Genomic DNA, 26,462 nt, shown 5'->3' on the forward strand with positions numbered 1-26,462 from the left:
CCGAGCAGGCATCCAAGTTGTAGCGATACTTGTGCTTGCATTCTCCAATACAGCTGCGCCGCTTATTGAAGAGCGGTCCGGCTCCTGCATCAGATCCTTATCAGGCAAACGCCAATTGTGCAAACTCGCCCTGCCTCACCCACCTTGGAGTCTGCGTGCGCATGCCTCGTCCCACCGGTCCCTTTTCCCATTCAATTAATCATCAATCCATCATCAGTCCAAGGCTGCTCGTTGTATTACATTAGTAAGACTGCTGCTTGTGGCATTCAATGTACCGTACCGCACCGCACCGCACCGCAACTGGCATCCTCGTCGCTGACGTCTGCAGAGAACAGGCTGGGGGAGCAACCCGGGCTCGCCTCCACCCCAGCATCCAGCGCCCATCCAGCGCCCATCCAGCACCCAGCCAGCGTCCAATCCAGCACCCAGCATCACCGCCAGCGCCAATTGGCGCCACTGTTCCGCCCGACCTGTCATCATTTGGTCTCCAGCCCATGCTACAGCCACGCCCTGGCCGGATCCACAGGCCCTCGCAGCGGCAGATTGGATTGGATCCCGTGCGCTGGTGCTTGTACCTGGAAAGCGACAGGGTAGCACTGACTTTCACACGCCTCACGCCTGTGCGCACGCCAAAGCCTCAGCTCCTCCCGAGCAGAAGAATCCAAACCTCCTCGTCCACGAGGCTGCTTCCGCGCGCCGAATCTTGCACCGTCTTCTGTCGCCCCGGCCCGGATTTCTGACGCCTTTCATCATTGCCAGCCCTGCCGAACCGCTGCGTCGACAGCCTCACCACCGCCCTCGCCTTGTCCCATCTTCACCCTCACCTCCCCGCAACCTGCTGCAGCTGGTTCTGCTGACCTTTCCATCACCTCTGCCGCCATCCGCCGCCGCCATTTTCTGCCGAACGCTCCGCTAAACTTCAACCCCCCAGCTCAAGCAACTCTATCAGAGGGATACCGACTTTTGCGGCCCCCCCCCTCCCCTTTCAACCAGCAGCAACTACCAAACTCGAGAATAGAACAAGATCAACGTATTTTAAACAGCAAGAAGCAAACATCGTCATTGTTACCGGCATTTCCTTAGCAGCTCTTCATCGCTGCTTTATGCGTGTGTAATTGGCTGCATGGCAAACCCACCTTTTGGATCCAAATCGCTTCGCCTACCGATTCGCCAGGTCCTCAAAGAACGCCGACAGTCTCGCCAAACGCAGAAGCGTGCAACATCGCCCACCATGGGCGGCTGCATGAGCTCGAACAATGACGAGGTAGAGCAGAAAAAGAGGAGCCAGGCCATCGACAAAGAGTTGGACGAGGACTCCAAAAGGCTACGGAAAGAATGCAAGATCCTGCTGCTAGGTACGTTTTGGACACGGCCGTCGACGCGTGGCCGCACCCCAATCGCTCGCCCGTCCATCTTTCTCATCCTGTCTTGTTTCTAGGTTCTGGTGAGAGTGGCAAGTCGACCATTGTCAAGCAGATGAAAATCATCCACCTCAAGGGGTACTCAGAAGAGGAGCTGTACAACTACAGACCGACCGTGTTCAAGAATCTGGTCGAATGTGCCAAGGCTGTCATCACTGCCATGCAGCAGTTTAGCATAGAGCTGGCACAAGACGACAACAGAGCCCACGCCGACTTTTTAATAGACTACCAAGCAGAATCCGGGCCGCAGGCTCACATCGACCCCAAGGTGGGCCTCGCTGTGCAGGCCATATGGAGCGACCCGGCGAAAGAGCAGCTGATGGAACATCAGACGGAGTTTTACCTGATGGATTCTGCGGAATAGTAAGTTACATCATCGCGATGCTGCGTAGGTCGCAGCGGCGCGCGAAATTGACCTGCTCCTTGGATTCTAACCCTGCCGCCTCCTGTAGTTTCTTCCAAGAAGCAATGCGCATTGTCGCTCCCGATTATTTACCCAACGAGATGGACGTATTACGCGCCCGTACAAAAACCACCGGTATCTACGAAACACGCTTCCAAATGGGACAGCTTAGTATCCAGTATGTTGAAGCATTGAGTTTGAAACATTCTAGCCACGGGCCGCTGATCGTTCTTCTTTAGCATGTTTGACGTTGGCGGGCAAAGGAGTGAACGAAAGAAGTGGATACACTGCTTCGAGAACGTTACCTCAATCATTTTCTGTGTTGCGCTGAGCGAATACGATCAAGTTCTCCTCGAGGAGAGCAGTCAGGTACGTCGTGCGACAGAAAGCCGAAGAGCCCCATGGTTCGATGGGCAATGCAAGCGAACGAGGTTCGGCCAAGGCTGACTTGTAATGTGAATGCAGAACCGCATGATGGAAAGCTTACTGCTGTTCGACTCGGTTGTCAACTCACGTTGGTTTATGAGAACCAGCATCATCCTCTTCCTGAACAAGGTGGACATCTTCAAGCAGAAACTGGGTCGCTCACCTCTATCCAACTTCTTCCCCGATTACACTGGCGGTACCGACGTCAACAAGGCAGCCAAGTACCTGCTATGGCGGTTCAATCAAGTCAACAGGGCGCACCTTAATCTATATCCACAGTAAGTGAAGCAGGCAGATGGTATATGCATCTACCACCTCAAGCCACTGGCTAACAAGATTTGCCCATCACAGTCTTACCCAGGCCACCGATACATCAAATATCCGGCTAGTTTTCGCAGCAGTCAAAGAGACAATACTGAATAACGCGCTAAAGGATTCGGGTATTCTTTAAACTTGACTTGTTCTGTTTCCGAGATGCCTATCAACACACCTTTGATAACAGCTCGCTTTTCGCTCGGAGAGATGTGGCGTCTGAATATTGCGCGGCTTTCTAGTGCGCTCATTCTCGTCGACCGGCATTGATCTGGTTTCACGCCATGCAACACCCTCCATCGATGGCATTTACGCGAAGACGGAATACCTCTTATAATCACACGCTCTTTATCCTCCTTTAATCTTTTTTATACTTTGGTACGGTTCAGCGCAACTCCCTTTTTCAGGGATCGATTGGGACCCACGGAGATCTAAAGCGCGTTATGACCCCGATTGGGCTGCTTTTCTGTCATCTATTAACCACTTAGCACGGCGCGGTCACTCATTCACTCAATCTTTTTCCTCTCGCTATTCTCCTTCCTTTTCCCTTTTTCCTTTTTTTTTTTTTTTTTATGTGGGTTCTTCTTTGTCGGCAACTACGAGTCTATTATCTCGCGCGGCAAACTTATAGCGACAGGTTGGCATGGGAAAGCCGCCTCGGGGTGGTGTCTTGATATTAGGGTTCAATGATGAAACGGTGTTCACGATAATTCGCTGTTGAGGTGGAGCAGTGGCAGCAGCGAGGGTAGAGGAGGAAGATGCTGAAACGACGGCACTTGGATACCACAAGTGACTGAGAGGAAGTGCAAAAAGCGAACACAACCACGGCTTCACTGCTAGAGGTTGGACGTGGATAGAGCCTAACTCTGGAGTTGCGGCTTTGTGGTGATTCTCTCGTGTCCGGAGTTGAGCAAATGAGAGAGGTGGAGAGCGGGATTGTATGGTTTGGAACGAGCTCGGGAGGATGATTTCTTTTGTGGAGGCACCGAGACAACAAAAAGAAGAGATGTTTTTTTTTACTGTTTTACTATTACTACTAGGTATTATTGCAGCTTTGTTTTGAGCTGTTGCGTACCCGCTGGACGCTTGGGATTGGGCAGGAGGCTGGTGTTTATTGGATAGGTAACTTGATATGTGCCCGAATAAGTATTAATTTGCTGCGCTCATTGTTTAATATTGACCCGATACGGATGGATTGCATTTGGATTTCCGCCTGTATGACTGATAATTGCCTTTGGATTGCGTGCCAAGCGGATTGTCTCTCACATCACATCTCATCTCATGTTGTAGGAGGAGTTGGGCAGCTACTGAAAGAAAGGGGCTGTTGGGCAACTGCTGCCTTTACAGTAACTGAATGCGATGCAATAGGCTAATTCCCATGTGCTGCAGATGTAGGTAGAGCCGCGATATTTGGAGCTCCTCGCTCTCGTCAGGCATCTTGGCCTCTGTTTCGACCTGACTCCATGTATCCGTGCAGACAAGGCAGGTAGGCTACGCAGACTACCTAATTCGGGAGCAATTCAACAGTCACGGATTCTCAGCGGCATGGCGGGCACTGAAATGCCCCACACGGCGGCGGCCAACTTGGGTGCTCGGGCTGGAGTGGTGTGATTGATGATGCAGTAGCGGTCATTTATATTAATATACTAGGCCTAGATGTTGTTTATATTTAGGCCGGAGTGCTGCTGTTGTGTTGTTGCCCAACGTCATCGGGAGAGGGGGGATATGGCTGTTGGGGTAGCACTTTGTTGTGTGAGTTGTAATCGTGGATGGGTAAGAGTGCAGCTGTGTTTAGATGTCAAATACAAGATGTATACGTCTATAACCGAAAATATTTGATTGTCACGACTGCGTCTTTGGTGACATGTACTCTCGTTATATTTAAGCTGTATCGGATGTTTCTGGCAGCCAGGTCTCGTATCTGCGGCGACGAGTCATCAAAGCCGGTGCTACCGTTCGTCGATCGGATACGAATCGCGGATGACGGATGCTGCTGATGATGACACCGCGGCCCCTCCTATCGACAATGAAACTTGATTGACTGAGCAACACTGGCATGGCGACCTGATGCAACCGACGCAGAGCCCCGTCGCCTTGATGGAGGGCAACATCGGCCTTGTTTGTCTCCTGCTAAACCCCTCCCCCTCAATCTGCCGTCAATTGGTACCTAAAGCTCGCTTGGTCCTCTCTCCTTCCCCCGCCTTCTCTCCTTCTCCCCTCTTCACCTTTCCCTCTCCCGCCTCTTCTCTGTTGCTTCTTCTCTTTTTGTCCATTGTTGTTCTTCCTCACATCTCTCTATCCTTCTGGGGACTTTCCTCGCCTACAATTGACCCTTTCCGCCGGCTTTGCATCTGTTTGTCGGGCCTTGTTATCGCAACGGACGGTTAGCTTTTGGGAGCTTCTGATAACCCCACTGTTGCTACCCCGCCATAGCTTCTGCTAGCAGGCTGAGCTGATGTAAGTTGCCTGACATCTCTCCTCCCCTCTGCTCGAGACTTTTGCAATCTCACCTCCCTCTTTCTCATCACCTTTCATCATCGTCAATTTCTTCTTCCTTCTCTTCTTCTGCGTGATTCGTCTCCTTCATCGCGTCTCTAGCATTCCCCCCTTATTCCGCAGCATCGTTACAAGCAACCTAGATTTGCTGATTCGCAGTCCGCGTCTCTGATCGGCAGCCATCCTCAGAAATGGCCTCCAAGCAGCTGCCCACGCGCGAGCGTCGCCCCTCCACAGGAGCTCCCCTGGTGGACATCCAGGGAGCTGTCGGCCCTGCAGGCATCTCGAGGCCCAAGCACAGGAGAACCTTTACGGGGTTCGGTGCTGGAGAAATCAAGCACGTCGAAGGTTTGTGATGGCATTTTCTTCTTGTTGTTCACTGTCTGTTCCTTGTGTCGCCATCAATTGAGCTGTATGCGTCTGCTGCCTGGACAAGACGCTGTCGGCCAATTGATCGATCCCAGCATGTGATGACAGCTTGGATCGGGCGCGCATCTGACATCCACCGTGCGGTGGGGGAGGGGAAGCTCGCCCGGTCTGGCGGGGCTCATCGTGCGACTAAGATACCGGCGTTGGATGATCTGATCTGTTATCTATCCACCGGCCAGCACGCCATATCTTTAGTCCCAAGAGTCGACACAATAGAGGAAAAAAAGAAGAAGAAGAAAAAAGACGGAACTGTTCAAACAAGAAGCGTTTGGCAATGCATCTGCTAACCGTACCTTCTCTCTCCAGCCTCGATCCCCGAACCCCAGCGCGAAGCATGGAGGCGGAACCAAGTCAAGAGCATCACCGACAAGGATGGCTTTGAGAAGGAGGTTGTCCGCCATGTTGAGACCACCCTGGCGCGTAGCATGTTTAACTGCGATGAAACCGCTGCCTACTCGGCCACCAGCCTGGCCTTCCGTGATCGCCTCATCACCGACTGGAACAAGACTCAGCAACGCCAGACGTACCGCGATACCAAGCGTGTTTACTACCTGAGTCTGGAATTCTTGATGGGAAGAACTTTGGACAATGCCATGCTCAACGTGGGCTTGAAGAATGTGGCCAAGGGTAAGGATTGGGCATATTTGTTTTTTTAATTTGCTGTATTCTTGCTAATGGGTTGCAACCATTAGAGGGTCTCTCTGAGCTTGGTTTTAGAATCGAGGACATCATCACCCAAGAGCACGACGCAGGTCTGGGCAACGGTGGCTTGGGTCGACTTGCTGCTTGCTTCCTCGACAGCTTGGCCAGTCTCAACTATCCCGCCTGGGGCTACGGTCTTCGCTACAGATACGGAATCTTCAAACAGGAAATCATTGACGGCTACCAGGTCGAAGTACCCGACTACTGGCTGGACTTTAACCCCTGGGAGTTCCCCCGTCACGATATAACGGTCAACGTAAGATACACCAAACATGGAAAGAACTGCATGCCTTGACGTGAAGCTTACACTCCGGTTGCTAGATCCAATTCTACGGCAAGGTTCGCAAGCAGACTAGAGAAGACGGTAAGACTGTCAGTGTCTGGGAAGGTGGTGACATCGTTGATGCCGTCGCCTACGATGTCCCCATTCCTGGCTACGCGACCCCCACCACGAACAACCTGAGACTCTGGTCTAGCAAGGCATCTGGAGGCGAGTTTGACTTCCCAAAGTTCAACAATGGTGACTATGAAGGCGCAGTCGCAGACCAGCAGCGAGCCGAGTCCATCAGCGCGGTGCTGTACCCCAATGACAACTTGGACCAGGGTAAAGAACTGCGACTGAAGCAACAGTACTTCTGGGTGGCAGCCTCTCTCTATGATATTGTGCGCCGCTTCAAGAAGTCCAAGCGCCCCTGGAAGGAATTCCCCGACCAAGTCGCTATCCAGCTCAACGACACTCATCCCACTCTTGCCATTGTCGAGCTACAGCGCATTCTAGTTGATATTGAGGGCTTGCAATGGGATGAATCATGGAACATTGTTACTGCTACAGTAAGTATCTTCTGGCAAAGACTCTCTGATCTGGATAAACAAACATCCACTAACATGGCGTGCTTTTTTTTCTAGTTTGGCTACACCAACCATACTGTGCTCCCCGAAGCTCTTGAGAAGTGGCCCGTGGGATTGTTCCAGCATCTCCTGCCCAGACATCTCCAGATTATCTATGATATTAATCTGTTCTTCCTGCAAAAGGTCGAAAAGGCCTTCCCCAACGACAGAGACCTGCTTGGCCGCGTCTCCATCATTGAGGAGAGTCAGCCAAAGATGGTGAGAATGGCCTTCTTGGCCATTGTTGGTTCCCACAAAGTCAACGGTGTGGCTGAACTGCACTCGGACTTGATCAAGTCGACCATTTTCAAGGACTTTGTTGAGATCTACGGCCCAGACAAGTTCACCAACGTCACCAACGGTATCACCCCCAGACGTTGGCTGCACCAGGCCAACCCCCGTCTGTCTGAGCTGATTGCCTCCAAGTGCGGCGGTGATGCCTTCCTCAAGGATTTGACCGTTCTCAACAAGCTTGAAGCTTTTGCCAAAGACAAAGCCTTCCGCAAGGAGTGGGCTGAGATCAAGTACGCCAACAAGGTCCGCTTGGCCAAGTATATTCAGACCACGCTTGGTGTATCAGTCAACCCCGCGGCTTTGTTCGACGTGCAAGTCAAGCGAATTCACGAATACAAGCGTCAGCAGCTCAACATTTTTGGAGTCATCCACCGATATCTGACCCTCAAGGCGATGAGCCCTGAGGAGAGGAAGAAGCAGCTCCCTCGTGTCACCATCTTTGGTGGCAAGGCTGCTCCCGGCTACTGGATGGCTAAGCAGATTATTCACTTGGTCAACGCCGTCGGCGAGGTTGTCAACAAGGATTCAGACATTGGTGATCTCCTCAAGGTTGTTTTCCTTGAAGATTACAATGTTAGCAAGGCCGAGATGATCATCCCTGCCTCCGATATTAGCGAGCACATTTCCACTGCAGGCACAGAGTGAGTTGATGCCAGAAATGGCAAATTCCCTTGAATGAAAAGAGGCTAACTGAGATTATCTAGGGCGTCTGGCACCAGTAACATGAAGTTTGTCCTCAACGGAGGTCTCATCATCGGAACATGCGATGGCGCCAATGTAAGAGCCAATGACCCTACTACGTTGCCCAACTCTCTATTAACTCTATGTGATAGATTGAAATCACCCGTGAAATCAGCGACAGCAACATCTTCCTGTTTGGAAACCTTGCAGAGGACGTGGAAGACCTGCGCCATAACCACAACTTTGGTTCCCACACCATCGACCCCGACTTGGAGAAGGTCTTTGTCGAGATTGAGAAGGGCACCTTTGGCATGCCCAATGACTTTAGCGCCCTGATTGCCGCCGTCAGAGACCACGGTGACTACTACCTGGTCTCAGATGACTTCCACAGCTACATTGAGACACACGCTCTCGTTGACGAGGCCTACAAGAACCAGGATGAGTGGGTGACCAAGTGCATCATGTCCGTGGCCCGGATGGGCTTCTTCACTAGCGACCGCTGCATTAACGAGTACGCTGAGGAGATTTGGAACATTGAGCCGCTGGACGTCTCTGAGTAAAAAAAATCTCCAATGGGTTGGCGAGGACCTGGAAGTGGCATTTCCTGTTGTAGAAGCCGCCGAGGAAGCTCCTCGAAATTTGAACATACAGAAATCACTTGATGGGGAGGGATGGAAAACGGCTCTCTCTTCCTATAATGATGAACGTCCAATATTGAATTGAGATTAAGATTTTTCACTTGTAAATTAGGTGGCATGTGACGAAGCTGGCGACTCTTACTTGATGTATATGCAAAGTTGATTGTCATGATGCTGCGTTCCATGCAGTTCACCGACATATGATGTTGATGCAGGTGTAATGCCAGATAACTTGGTTGCTTGGATATCTTGGAATCGCAATTTAGCGGTGACACAATGAAGTGGGCTGTTTAGTTGAAAAAATTCAATGCTAAAATTGAGGTGGGAAGAGGCCGGAGCAAAATCTCCAGCGTGGCTTTGAAGCCGATTCGCAGCCAGTAACTCGATGAGCGGAAGTGGCTCGTTCCTGGATTTCAACACTGGAATCTGTCGTGGAGCAGATATGGTGTATCAGGTACTTTTTATGACGGGTATTTTGGCGCAAATGATTGGAGGATACAAAGTATACGCTACTTGGTGTGATTGGATCGCTGAGGGCCTTTTTTAGGAAGGCTAAGTGGGTTGAGGATAGATTAGTGGTGACGTCATGGATGCATCACTGGACGAAAGGTGCTTCAGACTGCGACGGAAGTGCGGTTTTGTGTGATTTTAAGGCTTGGGTGCTGTATCTGCAGGCTATTGGGCATGTGGGAACAGCAGAGAGGGGTGGGAAAAGAAGAAGAGGCTGAGTTTGAGCGAATCGGATGGTAGGATGGGAGAAAAAGGCGTCGTCTAGGTTGGGCTGGGCTGGGCCGGGTTTGGTCTTGGCCTTTATTTTTGGTGGGGAGAGAAAGAATGAGAAGAAGAATGGGAGAGAAAGAAGCTTTGAGAGAATCTTGGAAGGGCTTTTTAGTTTTGAATGGTTCTTTATGGAAATGTTGATCTGGATTTGGGATGGGATTTTTACTTTTCGCTGATGGGTTTCTTGATTCTTGATTGTGGCGGTTTTTCTATATTTTTAAACCCGGCGATGATCAGAAATGCAAAACAGGATGCGCATCACCTCCCATACACATACAGAGCTGATACTCTGCAACTAGCCGGATTTTTAGAACCAAGTTGGTACCTGTGCTGCTTAGTAGTAAGATGGAGTTGGGGGGGGGGGGGGGGGGGGGATGACATTCCCGCGAGAAAACATGGGCTTCCCAGCTAAAAGGATCCCTGGCCAGGGTATCATTTAGGCATGGGGGGGGCGCCTAATTCATGTAGCATGAACGAGAGAGCCCAGCGCACGATGTCGTCACCGGCAAAGGGCCTGGGTAACGAGATTTGTGCGTCTGTCCCCTGAAGCTGCTGGATGGAGAAGATGGGGGGCTGCTGCGTTGGTGTGTGCGCGATGACGATGGAAGTCCCTGGAGAAGGGGAAAAAAAGTAAACGAGGGGGGGTTTTGTCTGGATGATTGGAGGGGGGAATGTTCGTTTATAGACTGGCTGGTGCCCTCTTGTTCTCGGCGCGTTTTGTGTAGTTTGTTTGATGTTGGAAAGACTTTACAGAGACAGTTCCAACTTTCACCAGCTTTTTGTCTTTTTTTTTGCATACAAGAAGAGCTTCCTATTTGGATAGAAGGCCGGTGTAGTACAAAGGTTGTTGTTTTCTGCGCTCTTGTGCTCCGACGAAACCAGACTCCTCAATCAAAAAAGCATTGGCATTTTTGCAAGCTTCCCTGGATCCCGAACCCGAACAATTTCGATCGATCGCTTGAGACCGGGCGCGGGCTTATAAGTACTAGACAGGAACCTCGGAAGGCAACTTTTTGCTTGTTTAGTTTCTTTTTTTTTTTTCGAACAGTGCCCGCCCTTGCGAAATTACACTCCATTCTTTCTTCTCTTCTGTTTCTGCAGAGACGGAAAACTTGGTTCTTTCTTTCTTCCCTACATATTTGGACTGCCAACGGCTTGATTGCGCTGTCGGTGACATTCAGCGATCTTGGCATTTGCTAGCACGCAGGTAAGTTGGAAAGCCAGCGCATTCACCAAAAAGGAGAGGCAGAGAAGCACAGGCGAATTGAGGCACCCAGAGGGCCAGTTGTTTAACCTGGCTGATGCCTGTTTGGGCTTCAATTCAATGACAATTGGCTTCAAAGTTCAGTTCAGTTCGCTGCCAGTGCCTCGATTTACCCCGCGCACTGCTTTGCTTGCTCCAAGCACAATCTGCCGAAAGGCTGGCGACCTTTCCACGTGCGCCCAGCTAACGCGGTGTTATTTAGGCGCCCTGCAGAACCAGAACCAGAACCAGAACCTTCACCCCGCCTTTGATTTTCTTGTTGGACGATCCGAGATCCGCAGCGCGAAAAGAAGCGACTTCTCAAAGACGAACAGGAAAGAAGAAATAATTTTAATTTTGTTTCTTCTTCTTTACAAATCCCCCAAAAAATCGAAATCTGAATTTTTGCGCTCGACCGCAATTTGCAGTACCGCTCGATTGTTCGATTCCCAAACGACGCCCGAGATCGAGATTTAGCAGCTGATATCAGACGCCCAGCCGCTGTTAACCCCCGCCTTATTAGCAGCGAGTGGAACTCCTGAGCTCCTGCGGATTACCTACCACCTTTTTTGCCTCCAGGCTTCTTCCAACCGAGCCGACTGAAGCATCAGCACAACATCAACCTTGTATTTTTTGGCGAGAGGGGCCCAGTTTCTAGCACTTTCGAGATCCCGCTCTTTTTCGCCCTCTTCACGACAACTCTTGCACCGACATCGAATCTTTCGCAGCCTCGCTTTTCTAGGCGCCCTTTTTTTCTCTCCATCTCCCGTCGTTATTTCCCCGCGAATCACCAACGATCCGTCACAATGGCCGAGTTTGTGCGTGCGCAGATCTTTGGCACCACGTTTGAGATCACCTCAAGGTAAGCGAGAGGCTGAAAACCAACGGCGACGTGCAAATAGCGGGGGACACTTTTGAAGCTGATTCAATTCGTGTAGATACTCAGACCTCCAGCCTGTGGGCATGGGAGCGTTTGGTCTTGTCTGGTAAGCTTTTTCCCTTTCTTTTCCTTCGGGCTTTTTTTTTCGCTCTTTTTGCTTGCTGAGAGATGGGCATCCATGCTAATTTGCGACTCTCTTCCCCTCCCCCGCCAAATATAGCTCTGCGCGGGACCAGCTCACCAACCAAAATGTTGCTGTCAAGAAGATTATGAAGCCCTTTAGCACGCCTGTGCTCGCTAAGCGGACGTATCGCGAACTGAAGCTGCTCAAGCATCTCCGACACGAAAATGTATGCGCTTTTCTGGCGGCTTTGCTCTTCTTTCTCTTCTCCCACTCGCCGCCCATTGCGTCAGCTTGATGCTTACGGCGCCCCCGGTATCTTACGTTTCTGATCGCCTGGATGCTAACGGCTCTCGCTACCTACTTAGGTTATCTCTCTCAGCGACATCTTCATTTCTCCCCTTGAGGATATGTACGTTTATCTGATTATCAAGACTTTCTGCTTTTTTTTTTTTTTTTTTTTTTTTTTCGCGTATACACCGCTAATATCACCCTCTGCAGCTACTTCGTCACAGAGCTTCTCGGAACCGACTTGCACCGATTATTAACATCACGGCCGCTCGAGAAACAATTCATTCAATACTTCCTCTATCAGATCATGGTATGCGGCCACATGTGCTGGCGAGGTTCTTTGTTCCTGCGGCGCAACGGTAGCTAACACGCATCTCTCTATATAGCGCGGTCTGAAATATGTCCACTCCGCCGGTGTCGTCCATCGTGATCTCAAGCCCAGCAACATCCTCGTCAACGAAAACTGCGATCTCAAGATTTGCGACTTTGGCCTGGCCCGGATTCAGGACCCGCAGATGACGGGCTACGTATCAACACGATACTACCGTGCCCCCCGAAATCATGCTCACATGGCAAAAGTACGATGTCGAGGTCGATATCTGGAGTGCTGGATGCATTTTTGCCGAGATGCTGGAGGGCAAGCCTCTGTTCCCGGGCAAGGACCACGTGAACCAGTTCTCCATCATCACCGAGCTGCTTGGCACGCCCCCGGACGATGTTATCAACACTATTGCTAGTGAGAATGTGAGTTTTCCTCTCTCTCTCTCACATTGCTACATTGACATGGGCGGCCCAAACTGACATTGCATTAGACGTTGCGTTTCGTCAAGTCGCTGCCAAAGCGTGAGAGACAGCCCCTTCGGAATAAGTTTAAGAACGCTGATGATTCGGGTATGAGATGGATCGGTCTTTGTTTTTATGAGAAACTCTTTCTAACTCGAACATGTAGCCATTGATCTCTTGGAGCGAATGCTCGTTTTCGACCCTAAGAAGCGAATAACTGCTACTGAAGCTCTGGCTCACGACTACCTTGCGCCATACCACGACCCTACCGATGAGCCTGTTGCCGAAGAGAAGTTTGACTGGAGTTTCAACGATGCTGATCTCCCTGTTGATACCTGGAAGATCATGATGTATGATGCCGCTACGCTATGACATTCTGCCGCCGCCCTCTAATACATCTCACAGGTACTCTGAAATTCTTGACTACCACAACGTCGAGGGTGTCCCCCAAATGGAAGACCAACAATTCCCCCCACAATAGATGGAGAGAGTAGAGGTGCAGAATTCGGAATAAAGGGCGGTATAAACTATTTTTGAGCTGCTGCAAAGAAGACGGACATACGAAATGCGCCCGCGCACGCACGAGTAGACAGACAGACAGACAGACGCTTACACGTTACACAAAGGGACCAGTGCACCCTGTTGATGTTGTTATTATTCCGTGGCAGTTGCGATTTTTTTTCTTACAGTTTTTTCCGGCGTTGAAATGGAAGAATTAGGGATGGAAAGGGGAGGGGGAAACATAAGGGAGGGTTTTAAATATGTGTAAAGACTTGCGATTGTGTGCAGCGAACGATAAAATATACGAAGAAACGGATTTTCCTTTCATTAATTACGGGTGCTTTTGAAGGTGATAGTTTTATTGAGGGTTGTGAACGACATACCTTAGGTACCTACCTATCTGGCAGATAGAGAATTTGTACCGGCTTGAGCTGCCTTCAGACCGTCTTGGATGTCAAATAGGACTTTTGACGGTATGGAAATGACTAAATCCATCCAGCTATACAGGTCTGGGTGGGAGAATCTAAGAATATCTCATGGTACTTGGTACATACGCGAGATGTTGGGGCAGTAGGGCATGCCGCGGCTTAGATACCTGGTGCTTATGAATCTTTGTCTCGGATTTCTTCTGATGCGAACCTGGAAATGATGAAATAAAAATTCTTGGGGAAAGGTTATCCAGCATCTCGATTTTGTTATCTAGAGCTTAAGGTATAGCATGGGGTACTGCTGCTACTGCTCCTACAACGTGTATAACGACCGAGGCGTAATAAAAACAAGGACATGGCTGCCACTGAGGACCAGCGGCTGGCGGTCCGACAATGTTGCACCTGTAGAGATTGATTTCATTGATAAACTGGAGGGTACTAAAACTAAATGATTTTTGGACGCGAAGTCTCAAACGTTGAAGCTGAATCTGATATGGAAGAATATAGAGAGTATTCGTTGATGGAGTATTCTAAATGATTGGGGGGGGGGGGAGCTTTAATTATACAAAGGACAGCCTTAAAATGGGGAGCACCATCCTTGGTTATGCCCCATGCGCAATGGGTGGCCACCACCCTGTTTGTGTAGAAATCAAGAAATACCGTGAGGCCCACGAAAGATGGCATATTCCGAGTGGTGCACGATTACTGCGATATGAAACCAAAGTTTAGTTAAACCCGCATATTCCATGCCATGATTTGGAGGTGGACGTAGACTCAATCTGGTGCGGTAGACGTGAAACCCTTGTGTGCAGCGGAACCACTGGGAATAAAACCTTTTGATATGCTTTACTTTAGCTGTAGAGACGACCTGTAGCCGCGAAGTTCTTATTATTATAGGAAGCAAGATGTATAAATTTGTTTCTTTTGATAGTAAGATGCAATGAGTAACCTGCCTAGTCTGCTAAAAATGGGATAATCTAAATCTTACCTTTTCTTTAAACTCAAGTGGTTTTATACGCGAACTTGACTCGGCTTGGCTATACTTAATTCGCATCTGCTCCTTACCAAAGACACCGACTCAGAACACAATAGGCTAGTTCAAGTAACTGGCATGACTACGTTCGGGAAAATTTTATCTATTATAGATGCTATCCGGGGTATACTGAGTTGGGCTGATAAGCGAGAAACTCTGGAACGTGATAGGATGCTTTAGCCTGACGACGACGATTATTTCGGAAGGATTCATGTATGATACTGCCAGATGCTGCAAGATGCTAGCAGGGGTAGTTTAAGACAAAGTGAGAAACTTAGAGTATGATAGGACGAGTTGATTACCATGGTCAATTTCGGAGAGATTCGTCTGAGATAGGCATTGCTAGGGGAGGGGGCGCATTTTGAGCCGCAAAGCGAAGGAAGCGAAAGCACTGCGATTTCGCCTAACAGGCTGTTACAAAGATTGAAAAAAATTCAAGGAAAAACAGACTCAATAAATATGAGGAAGAAAGAAAGGCAAAAAAAAAAAAAAAAAAAAAAAAAAAAAAAAGGCTCGTGATTCATTGCGTAACCAAAGTCGCCTTATATGGGGGGGCTATGCTTTGAAGGCGATATGCAAGAAAGCCCCGAATATATTAATTGATTCAACTCAGCCTCAGGATATGATTGGTGCCTAGCGAGTCAAGGAGCTTACTGGCAGTACCTGCCTCGTAACAGCATCTGTCCCCTCGCACTTGTCATACCTGAGGCCGCTCTAATTTCCATCCTACCTAAATCCCGCTAGTATTCCTCTTCAACTTTACTATTTGGGCTTATAAAGTGCTATATCTGGAAACCGAGCTATTGAGTAGAGGCATCTTTATAATCTGCTTAGAACGACAATCAAGATTATTTTTGGCTTTGGAAACGGATTCATGATTGTGAGTATCAACCTGTACTTGCACATTGTCCGCGGGATTTTCTACTTAATGTATCAGCAAGCGATCGGAACTTTTCTTCAAGACATGCATTATCTGAGCACTAGGTATTCTTCATAAACCTCTCATAGGCGGGATGGGATCCAGTTCGGCACAGCCCCCCGGTCTGCCTAATTGGCCTGAGGGGTAGACAGGGGTTTTTCGAATTTGTTCAAGGCGGCAAAAAGGCGGCGCTGTATGGTGTATCAACGTTGAACGGTGTGACATCAGTTTCATATTGTGGAAGGCGAATATATATACCTACTTGCACGTTAAACGCCGCTTAACATTGTTGGTTTCTCTACGAGGCGAAATTGTGAGGTTACACGGGCGAGGCGGTGCAGGGGCGTGTATGTCTCCTCAGACAAGCCCCATAAGAGGAGAAGGGAGACCAATCCTAGATATACACATTGCAGGCCGGCATCTCCATTCATCTGCTCATCAGATGCAACGTACTTTTGGCAGATGCTAAATGTAAGAGACCTGACAGGTCAAACAATTTCCTATACGTCTGGGTGGCATTGCTGTGGCCTGACGCTCGCCGGGCTGTATTGCTCATATATGCGCCCTTTTGCTTCCTTCGCAGGACTTTCTTCTTCTTCGCGAAAATCTCGAGCAAGGTTGATCGACTGTAAACTTCCATTTATCCCTGGTAGATGATGGTTTCGGAATCATCTCAAGGCTGTGACTGCGAGCCCTTTAGATACCAGGCATGGCATCAATCTCCAGGTTTGTCTCGCTGCCTTGCCCGTACACCGCCACATATTCTTTTACACATCCTTCATCTTCCTACCAACAGTTCAGATTCCATGGAGAAGAACAGAGAAGTGGAAGAATTCATTGACTGACAACCAACGATCTAGGCGGAGAATTTGAAGAGACGATCTCTGCGGAGGCCATAACGAAGAATACACCCAAATACTTTGCTGAGGCTGATGTTGTTATCATGTAAGTTCCATCTCTCTCGCGACCCTTGCATTATTGGTATTTCTGTGTATCTGACAAGAGGGTTTCCTTGAATAGTCATGCTAGAGGAGACGAAGTGCGTAGATGCGATACATGCAAAAAGGCATTCGATGAAAAGTTTCATATACCACCGATATGGTGGACGACGCTGTCGAGGCGGTCCAACGGCTATTTTGGGTACGAAAATGTGCTTGATGAAAGTGGGACAATACGGACAGGTACCAGTAAGTGAGGGACTGCCATCACCCCGTACTCCTGCATATGACCGCTTACTATGTATGAATTATGAATCATTCGTGTACTGACGGTGAAGAGTAGTCTCGTGGCTTCGATTCCTCATGAAACACGTCAACAGCGCAAACTCAGGTCACCATAACAAAAATGATATCAATTATAAGTGGGTTAAGCTAAATGCCTTTGTGAGGTGGTATGCTTCTTCGGACGAATGCCCAAAAGGCCGCACCGAAATTGTCCTCTTCGACCATCCCGAGTTTGCACAGGAGGTTGGGGACTTTATTATCTCACAACTCAAGCTTCGTGAGCTTAGCGATCCGTTTTGGGCATATCCCGCCATGGTTGAAAAAGTTGCCGCGCTCCATGATGTGTGCGTTTGGGAATCTCGGACTCTTATTAGGAACTACGAGAAACAGCGAACTCTTTATCGTGACCCGTTCGACTACCTCCACGAGGTCTCACGCCACAGTCTTCACATCAACGAGACTCTTCATGTCGCCGAATCCATCCTCGACAGCATGCAAAAGTATCACGATCACTTCACAACTACCGAGCCTAGTAACAAGGAAAACGTGGACCGTTTCCATCCTTTTCCTCAGAACATCAAAAATCGTCTTGGCCATCTTCAAACAACACTCACTCATCTTCGGCATCGCGCCGAGTCCAATCACGAGCGAGTCAAGGCCGAGATATCTCTTTCGTTTAATAAATCTGCTCAAATTGAATCCGGGGCTACGAGAACCATTTCTTTAGCCGGTCTGCTTTTCCTGCCAGCCGCCTATATTACTGCCCTTTTCAGCACATCATTCTTCAACTATGATGCCCCAACGGGTATCTGGGGCTTCTCTCATAGATTCTGGATCTATTGGGCGGTTACGATACCCGTAACTGTGTTGACTATTTTCTTGTGGTTTTTTGGAGCCATGATCTGGGGCGCTGTGCTAAATTGCTGCAAGGATATTCGTGCTCTATTTCAAGGGTCCGTTACATTGGGCGTGCGGGAAACGATTGACACGGGACATTTGGAGTCTATGGGCGAAACGTGGGCGGGAGAAGTAATGAAAAGAGTAGAAAAGAAAAGAGAAGAAGAAAGGAAAGAAAAGAGAGAGGAAAAGGAAGAGAGGGAGAGAACAAGGAGAGAGGTAAAGGAAATGAGGGAGAGAAAAAGGAGGGAAGACGAAGAAAGAAGAGAAAGAGTAAGGGTGAGAAAGGAAGAGGAAGAAAAAGAAAGACGGATGAATGAAGTAACAAAACGTTCGCGAGAACAGATGAGAGTAAGTCCAGCCTAGTAGGTGTAACTTTACTAGACTATGGATTGTCTTTCAGTTCTTCTCCACTCCTTTATTGATATTGGCCGCTTTTTCATAGATTAGCATTCATTATTGGTGATTAAGAAATAAACATGTTGCTTTTATCCCTTGAGCTATACGTAGATATGGATGCGGAAGACTTTGAGCTGGTATGTATCACACGTCTTCCGGCACCAGCAGATTCGAATACATCGCTCGTACCATGGGTTGAGGCGGCTATGTGAAATGGCTCCGAATCGAAGCAATCTCAAGTTGACAATTTTGCAGGTCGGTCTAAATATAATCACACATGATGGCGGCACTTGGTAAACCTACCGTCAATGCTGGACGTATGCCAGTACGAGTGTTCAAGACTATGTGAGCTTTCCATACTACTGATCAGAAAAAACAGGCATCTATACGCGTAGTAATGGCTTATTCTACATAGGTACATGTATCTACATACTCGTCTGGCTGACAGCGGACACTATTGATATCTATCTAACGTAATATAATGAAGGACTGCACTGTTGGCTCCGGCTGAAACGATACACTTACCGCTGAGGCCATCTGAATACTATATGTGCTTCATGATTCGTAGTCTAGCTGTGTGCTCAGACAGCTCAGCCGCTCCAAGCTAGTGCTGAAGCCATGCCACAGAAGGCGTGTAGTTGCGCCTTGGAGGTAATGTAAACATCTTTTTGCCTTGGAAAGTGGCCAAAGTGCTTTTATTAACTCATACCGCCAAGATTGCACGACTCGTCGTAAAATTGCCAACCATCTAGTGTCTGTTTATTTTGGATAGAGCATTCTGAGTGGAACCAGCGCGATGCCAAGTCAGATGCTGTTAGACCCCATGGCGAAGCCTAGGTCAAATCCTGACGGGCTTGTTGAGGCTGACTGTCCCAGCAGACCCTTTACAGTAAAGGGCCGGCTCTTAAATAGCATCTGACATGTACGTGGCGTTGATGCTCATCTCATGGCCGCGGGAAGAGATGATTAGTGCGAAGAGCTGAGGGCAAAAATGCCTACGCTAAGAAACTCGCCGCCTCTGTTTGCGGCGAGCTAGCCGGCAGCCACGTATATTGTGCTGATTTGGTTGGAAAATTGGAAAATTCGTTGGATCCAGTCATATTGGACTTGGGCTCAGATCAGTCGAAGATACTGTAAGAAGGAGATGGTCATCACCGTCACGCGGAGAGAGCGAGGCGGCAGGTACATGTAAGCAGGCCCTTACATGCTGTACTTGTTCTATCCGCCCAGACATGGAGCACAGCGCCGTGGAGCAGTTTTCTCTCTCTCCCCACTTTGTTTAGTAGAAAAAGATTCACCGTTGAAACCGGGCTATTGAGCGGTAAGGCCCGACATCGACAGCGCATTGACGGCGGTAGAAACTAGATGCTTCTTGTACAATCAGGGCCTTTAGGTGTCGTGCACGTGTTGGATCCTGGGTAAAGGCCGCTTACTGAAACCAGTGTTGAGCTTGGCCCTATTCGTAAGCACTGTATGTAACGATCATTATTTTCATCGTTTGCCCTGCATTTGGGCGGAAAGACGACAAGTAACGACGATGTTGATATTTGGGTTACATACAGCCTCTGTGGTTGGGATGACATGAGAGATTAGATTAGATGCGGAATATTAGAAGCACCGTATGTAGCCCTGGTGCACAGAAGGAGCAAGGGCGGTGCCTTCCGCGAGCTTGAACCATTACCATCTTTCCTCCTGAGACTGACTCCTAATCTTAACAGGTCTCCTTGATTTCTCATCTTTCTTTCTCTTTGTCTCCTATTCCCAACTTCGTCCACAGTGCAATCAATCCAGCAGCTCGCAACAGGCGGTTCATAGGCATCCTTAGCGAGGCTGGGTAACTCTTAATTTCCAGGAACCTTGGCAAACTCAAAAATTCACCGAGCAATATCGCGTATACCAAGCCACCAAGCCTAGATTGGCTTCGGTGCCGCTTCCGAAAATACCAACCAATCTGATGCCCAGTGTGCCGTTCTCCGTGCTGGTCGTCATCTAGATACCATCTACGGAGTACGTATTATGGGAGTCGGTTTCTATTTTCTTTTACTTCTTGTCCGAAATTTGCTAGCACTAATGGCAGCTTAGATGGCCCCAGCATGTAAATGATCCGCGGCAGCATCGGCAACGGACCAAATCGAAACAATCCTGAGCTAGCTGAGCCCCCCACCGTTCTTTGGGTCAATGAGTGGCATAGTGTTGCTCTTGACGAAGATTTCGGTGCTGCTCCATATCGCCTTGGGATAATGGATTGCGGATGAAGAATCTTGTGAAGTGTCCGCTTCTGTTCAAAATCCCCGATACGCCACCTCCTTTCCGAGCCATAGATTCTGCATCTGCCTCTGCAGGATATGCGCCTGACCCTTCGCGGATCTTCACAATGCGGGTTAGCGATTAAGGTTTGCTCTGTGAGACAATGATCATCAGGTACTCCGTGTCCATCGCACGATGCTTGTGGGCCAAAGGGCTCGGGATCTTCTCCATTGATTACGATTGTATCATTGGCAGTAGGCCATCTCGCTGCAAGGGGCAATGAAACGACTGCCAAGATGGGATATGCAAATCTAGCGTTCAGGCTGCTTGACCAACTAGTCACGCAATCTCGTTTTAACAGCTAGACGAAGGCGGAGCAAGCTAAACCAAACACTTTCCAAAAATATGAGCTTTGGATGATGCTGCTGCTACTAGCTGAGAAAAAGAAACGAAAATAAGAGGACCCGAGGTCGACTTGGCGGAATCCCGGCATCGTCCTTTTCTCCGTGAGATGAACTGGAAGTTGAACAATTAAAGGGGTCGATGGTGTTTGTTCGCCGCGTCTCCACCGTGGGAAGAATCGCTGGTAGACGACGGTTGGACGCCACAGCCACGAGCCGCTGCAAGAGCAGTAAATCACGCTTCATTAGCACCGCACTGTTTTCAAGCCACGGAGGACGGTGCTCGTACGAGCCGAAGTAGGAAAACTGGAGGGCTCGTATTCACCGTTGCGCGTCAGGGATAATGACGTTTGGACAAAAAAGGGGCCACAGAGACACGCTGGACCAGATTGGGCTTGAACTGGACTGACAACGGCAGCAGCGGCAGCAAGCGATGGAATACACGATGAAGATGTCATGAATGAAATCAACGAGCTGTTCCTGGCAGGGCCTGGCACCGCGATCTCGAAGATGTCCTGTTTAAGCGAAGAGGACCCATGAAATACCTACCCAGGTATATGAGAAAGGAGGGGCCAAGCATTCACCGCTTGCTGCAGACTCGGGGACATGTCACTATTGAGACAGAAGAGGCAAGGGCTGTCACGCTGCCGCTGTTCACCGACGAACTGTTCCTGCAGAGACAGCACATGGTTGATTGCAATATTGAACGATTTACGTACGCGAATGAACATGTTGGTTGATAAGATGGTCCAACAAGATGCTGATTCGCCGAGTGCGTAGCACTGGGAATGTCTTGCGAGCGGACATCTTCAAGGATTTCTAGTAGCCAGGCGAGCAGCTTTTACCAGAGCAGCTTTTACCAGAGCAGCTTTTACCAATTTTTTTTTCCCTCTATCTTTCTCTTTCGTGCGACGCTGCCCGAGCCCCAAGACTAACCACAAGGCTAAGAATAGAGACGAGAAGAGAAGGATTGGTGAGCAAATAAGCTATGCTTTTCTCGACCTCTTGAAGCAAAATCTCACATGTTCAATCTCACTTGCAGCAGCAACATGGCCAAGCGAAACCGCCTTGGGGTTCCATTTTGATTGATTTGATGCATGAGCTACTGGTAGCGGGAAATAGCAAGAGTCCAGGTACCTGCACATAGAGTGCGCCGCCGGCTGGTACCTCCGAAGCTCTCGGAGGGCCGTTGCTTGGACTGCGATGTTGCCGAGCAGCAGCGGCTCTCTATTCGCTGGCGCAGAGCCCCTGGAACGTCCCCTTTAGCGGCCTTGTTTTGGCGCTCTCTCCGCTGGTGCTCTAGCGGCCTCTAGCGGGTGCGCCACCGCACGGTCACTGGGCTCCCTGGCCTTGGCACCGCCTCCGCTGGGGTCAGCACTGTGCTTGTAGTGTTCAGCCTTACTTGGCCGGTCTCCAGACGGGAATACAGAGGCTGGAAGCATCAGCGCGGGCTTCTCCTAGGGAGGGGACCCCCCCTGTACCTGAGCCTGCACGGAGTACATGTACATGTCCTGCTTGCCTCGAGACGGTGGTTGGATTCATATATTAGCAGCGCGACCTCCCACCTGCGTCCCTCTCGGCATTGATTCACTGCTGCGTCGCTCGTTTGTTGCTGGCATTTGCTGACGATTCCTTGCATTTGTGCTCGCGTGATCAGATACCGCTACCGGCCGCAATCGACGAGTTACTGCTCCGGCCTGGCACTACTACATATTCGCTGCTCCCCCGCTCTATACACTATACCCACGACGGCATATTTATACGAAACCGAGTGAAGGAAGAGAAGCTCTTGTCGAGAAGGAATAAGAAATAAGATAAAAAAGAAGGGATCCAAAGGAAGAGACAAGGTTGATACCACATCGAAACCCAGAGGAGCTGTTGCTTGCACGGCAAGCCATGGGAAGCGGCTCTACAGCACTTGAACACTATACCACAGAATCAACACGACATCACCACCACCACCAACACAATGCAGCGAGGAGGCAGCCGAGACGTGCGCTTTGCCGCAGATGACGACAGTGACTACGAGTATGAGCGCGCCAGCTTCATATACCGGCCGCTCTCCAGATTGCCCACGCCACCGCCGACCTTGAACAAGCCGTCATTCGCAGACCAATCGCTCGAGGATGATGACACGCTGAACCCGCGATATCGAGGTGAGTTTTTAGCAGCACCCAGCGCGTGTCTCTGCAAAGTTGTGTGCCAAGTACTCTGCCAAGTACTCCGTGTAGCGTGGACCGCTTTGCATGTGCTTAGACGGATCGCGGAATACGGAATACGGAGTATTATCGCTGCAACCCCTTGGGACTTGCCTTTGCCGCTTTGGACATGGGCGAATCACATGGCTAACAGTTTGGGTCACAGGTCCCGCCATCCATCTCGTGAATCTGATTCCCGCATCGGCGTCGCTGGCGAGCGCCTCGGTGCCCTTTGTGCAGGCCATGCTCTCGCGGGCCGATCTCTCCATAGAGGTGCTGGCGCTGGCGGTTTGCATCCTCGACAGCCTCGACACCAAATTTGCGCGAACGTGGCGGCTCTCATGCCCGCTCTCGTGTCCGATGCGCTCCAACGATGACGATCTGGACTCGCTAACCGTGACATCACCGGCCCTCGTCAAGCGACACTCACTGCCTTTGACACCGCGCGACGCTCCCCGCCAACAGCTTCACATCGACTCCGTGCGTCCCGAAATCATCATCCTGGCTGCCCTGATTATTGCGGCAAAATTCACGCAGGACTCGCAGCAGCCACCGGACTTTTACCGTCTTGCATGGGGCCGCGGCCTATGGTCAAACCATCAGCTCAACTTGACGGAGCTGCGTATTCTGGAGAGCCTGGACTACCGCATCTTGCCGCTGTACGACGATGACTACCTCACGGACGCCATGGTGGACATGCAACTCGCTGGAGACCTAGAAGAGTCGGGATCGCGATGGAACACGGCTCGCGAACCCACGCCTCCGGATAGCGCAGCTGGCAGCGACTGCGAGTTTGTGCCGAGTCACAACCGCTCCAAGACGCTTGGAGTGGCTCTGCTAGACGGGTTTCGATGATGTGGAGACTGCAAAAGAAGGTCGACGCTGCGGCTGATAATCCCTCAACACAGAGGGACATTTTTTTTATTTTTGACGAGTCATTGACAAAGCGATGGGCATTTTATTCATTTTTTAATACCTGGCTTTCTATTTTCAATACGCTTAGCATGTTGGGCACACGAGCATATTTATTACGGCGTTTTGGGGGATCGCAAAGCGAGGAGCAATGGTTGGCCAGATGGACACTGGCTACTTGGGCTACGGAGTCTTGCTTTTTTCTTGGATCATTTGAATTCTTCATTCTCATCCTTGGCCATTTGATGGGTGCTTATCTATTTCGTCTTCTTGATTGGGTGGACACATTTATGGGCAAAGAACCCATGGGGTCCATTACTCGGAGATGTTCTATGAGCTGGATATTGCTATGTGATGAGACAATTGCGTCTTTTTTGATACCACTTGGATCTTCTATTTAGTAGCTACATGCGTGTTTCTATCTACATACCGAGCATAGTAGAGTTGAATCATTTAGTGCTGCTTGCCTGTCGAGGCGAGCGGATATGATATCCCGTATGATGATTTATTCCACCGTATTTGTCTCATTAACCTCTGTCACTGTCTGATGACTTGTCTATCGTGCCGATATCAGGACCTTTATTCTATCCTGTGAAATGTCGTTGTATTTTCTAATGATACATGTATATAGGTATCACTCATTGCTATATGTATCAGGGATCGCAACCCCCTTTTTCACCAAGATATAAAAAAAAAAAACACACACACACATACATGGCCATGTCAGAATCAGGGACTCAACCTCTCCAGTCGCCAGCGTCCCTCTTTGCCATCCTTGGCCTCCTCCCACTCGTACACGAAGCGATCGTGCAGTCTACTCTCTCGGCCCTGCCAGAACTCGACTCGCTGCGGCACAAGACGGAGTCCGCCCCAGAAGTCGGGCACGGGGATCTTGTCCTGGTCCTTGAAGCGCTCCTCGACGTCCTTGACCCAGCCCTCCAGCTCGGCTCTTCCGTCGTCTTCCGTCTCTTCCTCGCCGTCTGAGGCAGCTACTGCTGATTCGGCCTCGGCCTCGCTCGTCTTTCCAAGACGGCCGTTTACCTTGTTCGCCTTTGGCTTCAGCACCATGGACTGCTTGCTCGCCCACGCGCCGATCCTGCTGCCCCGCACGCGCGTGTCAAAGTACATCTGGCTCTCCTCGCGCGAGTTGGTCTCGGTGATGCCCTCGACGCGGACCTGGCGCTGCAGCGGCGGCCAGTAGAAGACGAGGCTGGCGTGCGGGTTAGTCGCCAGGTCGCGGGCCTTGCGCGACGTGCCCAGGTTGGTGTACATGACGAAGCCGTGGGCGTCGAGCTCCTTGAGGTAGACGACGCGCGACGACACGCGGCCCGACGGCAGCGACGCCGTGGACAGCGTGCAGGCCTCGGGCTGCGAGATGGACGGCGTGCGCTGCGCGAGCGAGAACCAGGCGTGGAACTGGGGGATGGGCGACGTGGGGTTGAGGTCGTGCAGGTGCAGCTGCGAGAGGGTGAATTGGGCGGCCTGGCCGTGGGGGTTGTGGCCGGCGGGGGCGACTGTTTTTGCCATGTTAGTTTTTTTTTTGATTGAGAGCATGAGGGTGTATGTGAGAGGAGGAGTTGGGCATCGTGGTGGTGAGTGAGTGGTGGAGTGAGTCATGTCATCATAGCCCATGAGATGTATGTGACAAGCAGGATGAGCGTCGGCAGTAAAGACGTACAAATCAGCTTCTCCTCCTCAGTCGTCGCAACCAGCGAAGGGCGTCGGTACAGCGCCATCTTTGCCGCAGATGTCGTCGTCGTTGTCGTCGTTGAAGCAAAATATCGCAGCCGGCTCAATCGCATTACCCCCCCCCAAGTCTATGTCAAGTCACACCACTTTTTTAAAGATGACCCTCTTCCCTTTCCAACCTAAAACGCTTTATTTATTGCTTTATAAAGCCAGTGGACCCCTGTATTCTGTATTATGGCTCTTCTTCTTGCAAAGTAAGAAAGAAATTGCTTGCTAAAAATGAGTATGGAAACAAAGCAAGTTGGAGAGAGAGAGACAGGATGAGGCTGAAGAGGGAAAAAAGCTTTACTTGATTGCTTGGGAAAAAAAGGTGGGGGCGAGCCGGAAAGAGTAATGACGCCCTCTCCGTGCTTTGCCGTTGGAAATATATATCTAGACAGGGCGTGGGTTATTGCTGCTGCTGCGAGGCAATATATTGTCCTGTATAGAATGATCAAGTACGCATTATATCAATGCAGCTCGTTTCATAGAGGCTGCATCCATTGTGTACATATTTCATCTTTTGAAGAATCCATGACATCGCTCTGCAGCTCCACGCCACCGATTCTCACAAGAGGTGCATCTCAGCACGATCTGCACAAATGACCTGCCATCTAACCAGCAACCAATCCCCTCGTACCTAATACTCCAAATACCCGTTGTCACTACTCGTAAGCAAAAGTATACGCTACAGTGGCTGTTCTAGCTGGGGCGCTGGTGCGGAACCATTTCCACTTAGTCTCAACTCCACGAAAGCTTTGGACGCTCTAGTGCCTCTGCTCTGAATT

The 26,462-nt window shown here is 49.9% G+C and overlaps 7 protein-coding genes across 8 annotated transcripts; 6 read left to right on the plus strand and 1 right to left on the minus strand.

The window, feature by feature from the left end:
* Nucleotides 1–269: 269 nt before the first annotated feature.
* Nucleotides 270–916, plus strand: TrAtP1_001354 (uncharacterized protein; the record flags this gene model as incomplete). The annotated part of the gene is made up of 2 exons (XM_014086120.2): nt 270–276; nt 336–916. 2 exons carry the CDS (start codon nt 270–272, stop codon nt 914–916), a joined length of 588 nt encoding a protein of 195 aa, XP_013941595.2.
* On the plus strand, nt 613–3,727 carry TrAtP1_001355 (uncharacterized protein). The gene is made up of 6 exons (XM_014085191.2): nt 613–1,355; nt 1,439–1,784; nt 1,874–2,002; nt 2,064–2,193; nt 2,290–2,528; nt 2,602–3,727. Exons 1-6 carry the CDS (start codon nt 1,124–1,126, stop codon nt 2,699–2,701), a joined length of 1,176 nt encoding a protein of 391 aa, XP_013940666.2. The 5' UTR covers nt 613–1,123; the 3' UTR covers nt 2,702–3,727.
* Nucleotides 3,728–4,978: 1,251 nt separating this feature from the next.
* TrAtP1_001356 (uncharacterized protein) lies at nt 4,979–9,015 on the plus strand. Its single transcript, XM_066110959.1, has 7 exons — nt 4,979–5,406; nt 5,794–6,114; nt 6,180–6,445; nt 6,511–7,020; nt 7,096–8,012; nt 8,076–8,148; nt 8,205–9,015. The coding sequence occupies exons 1-7, from the start codon at nt 5,250–5,252 to the stop codon at nt 8,610–8,612; spliced, it is 2,652 nt and encodes an 883-aa protein (XP_065967032.1). The 5' UTR covers nt 4,979–5,249; the 3' UTR covers nt 8,613–9,015.
* A 2,504-nt stretch (nt 9,016–11,519) lies between these two features.
* On the plus strand, nt 11,520–13,269 carry TrAtP1_001357 (uncharacterized protein; the record flags this gene model as incomplete). Its single annotated transcript, XM_066110960.1, has 10 exons — nt 11,520–11,575; nt 11,652–11,699; nt 11,814–11,943; nt 12,083–12,126; nt 12,216–12,315; nt 12,392–12,532; nt 12,585–12,749; nt 12,818–12,896; nt 12,955–13,138; nt 13,194–13,269. 10 exons carry the CDS (start codon nt 11,520–11,522, stop codon nt 13,267–13,269), a joined length of 1,023 nt encoding a protein of 340 aa, XP_065967033.1.
* Nucleotides 13,270–15,299: 2,030 nt separating this feature from the next.
* On the plus strand, nt 15,300–18,279 carry TrAtP1_001358 (uncharacterized protein). Of its 2 annotated transcripts, XM_014086117.2 has the most exons (4): nt 15,300–16,395; nt 16,530–16,614; nt 16,690–16,856; nt 16,951–18,279. In XM_014086117.2, exons 1-4 carry the CDS (start codon nt 16,323–16,325, stop codon nt 18,153–18,155), a joined length of 1,530 nt encoding a protein of 509 aa, XP_013941592.2. In that variant the 5' UTR covers nt 15,300–16,322; the 3' UTR covers nt 18,156–18,279. The 2 variants fall into 2 exon arrangements, with proteins under 2 accessions (XP_013941592.2, XP_065967034.1); XM_066110961.1 differs by having other exon boundaries at nt 15,300–15,630; nt 15,688–18,279.
* Nucleotides 18,280–22,805: 4,526 nt separating this feature from the next.
* Nucleotides 22,806–23,889, plus strand: TrAtP1_001359 (uncharacterized protein; the record flags this gene model as incomplete). The annotated part of the gene is made up of 2 exons (XM_014086116.2): nt 22,806–22,992; nt 23,201–23,889. 2 exons carry the CDS (start codon nt 22,806–22,808, stop codon nt 23,887–23,889), a joined length of 876 nt encoding a protein of 291 aa, XP_013941591.2.
* Nucleotides 23,890–24,675: 786 nt separating this feature from the next.
* TrAtP1_001360 (uncharacterized protein) lies at nt 24,676–25,682 on the minus strand (the record flags this gene model as incomplete). The annotated part of the gene is made up of 2 exons (XM_014086115.2): nt 24,676–25,460; nt 25,625–25,682. 2 exons carry the CDS (start codon nt 25,680–25,682, stop codon nt 24,676–24,678), a joined length of 843 nt encoding a protein of 280 aa, XP_013941590.1.
* Between the last annotated feature and the right edge of the window lie 780 nt (nt 25,683–26,462).

The sequence above is a fragment of the Trichoderma atroviride genome, chromosome 1 (genome assembly GCF_020647795.1).
Source record: "Trichoderma atroviride chromosome 1, complete sequence".
Taxonomy (NCBI): domain Eukaryota; kingdom Fungi; phylum Ascomycota; class Sordariomycetes; order Hypocreales; family Hypocreaceae; genus Trichoderma; species Trichoderma atroviride.

Coding starts and splice junctions, on each gene's coding strand:
- TrAtP1_001356 (XM_066110959.1), top strand. CDS start 5,250: ATGGCCTCCAAGCAGCTGCCCACGCGCGAGCGTCGCCCCTCCACAGGA. Junction 6,115..6,179: donor CTTGAAGAATGTGGCCAAGG/GTAAGGATTGGG, acceptor TGCAACCATTAG/AGGGTCTCTCTGAGCTTGGT. Junction 6,446..6,510: donor GTCACGATATAACGGTCAAC/GTAAGATACACC, acceptor TCCGGTTGCTAG/ATCCAATTCTACGGCAAGGT.
- TrAtP1_001355 (XM_014085191.2), top strand. CDS start 1,124: ATGGCAAACCCACCTTTTGGATCCAAATCGCTTCGCCTACCGATTCGC. Junction 1,785..1,873: donor CTGATGGATTCTGCGGAATA/GTAAGTTACATC, acceptor CGCCTCCTGTAG/TTTCTTCCAAGAAGCAATGC. Junction 2,003..2,063: donor ATGGGACAGCTTAGTATCCA/GTATGTTGAAGC, acceptor GTTCTTCTTTAG/CATGTTTGACGTTGGCGGGC.
- TrAtP1_001358 (XM_014086117.2), top strand. CDS start 16,323: ATGATGGTTTCGGAATCATCTCAAGGCTGTGACTGCGAGCCCTTTAGA. Junction 16,396..16,529: donor GGCATGGCATCAATCTCCAG/GTTTGTCTCGCT, acceptor CCAACGATCTAG/GCGGAGAATTTGAAGAGACG. Junction 16,857..16,950: donor GACAATACGGACAGGTACCA/GTAAGTGAGGGA, acceptor GGTGAAGAGTAG/TCTCGTGGCTTCGATTCCTC.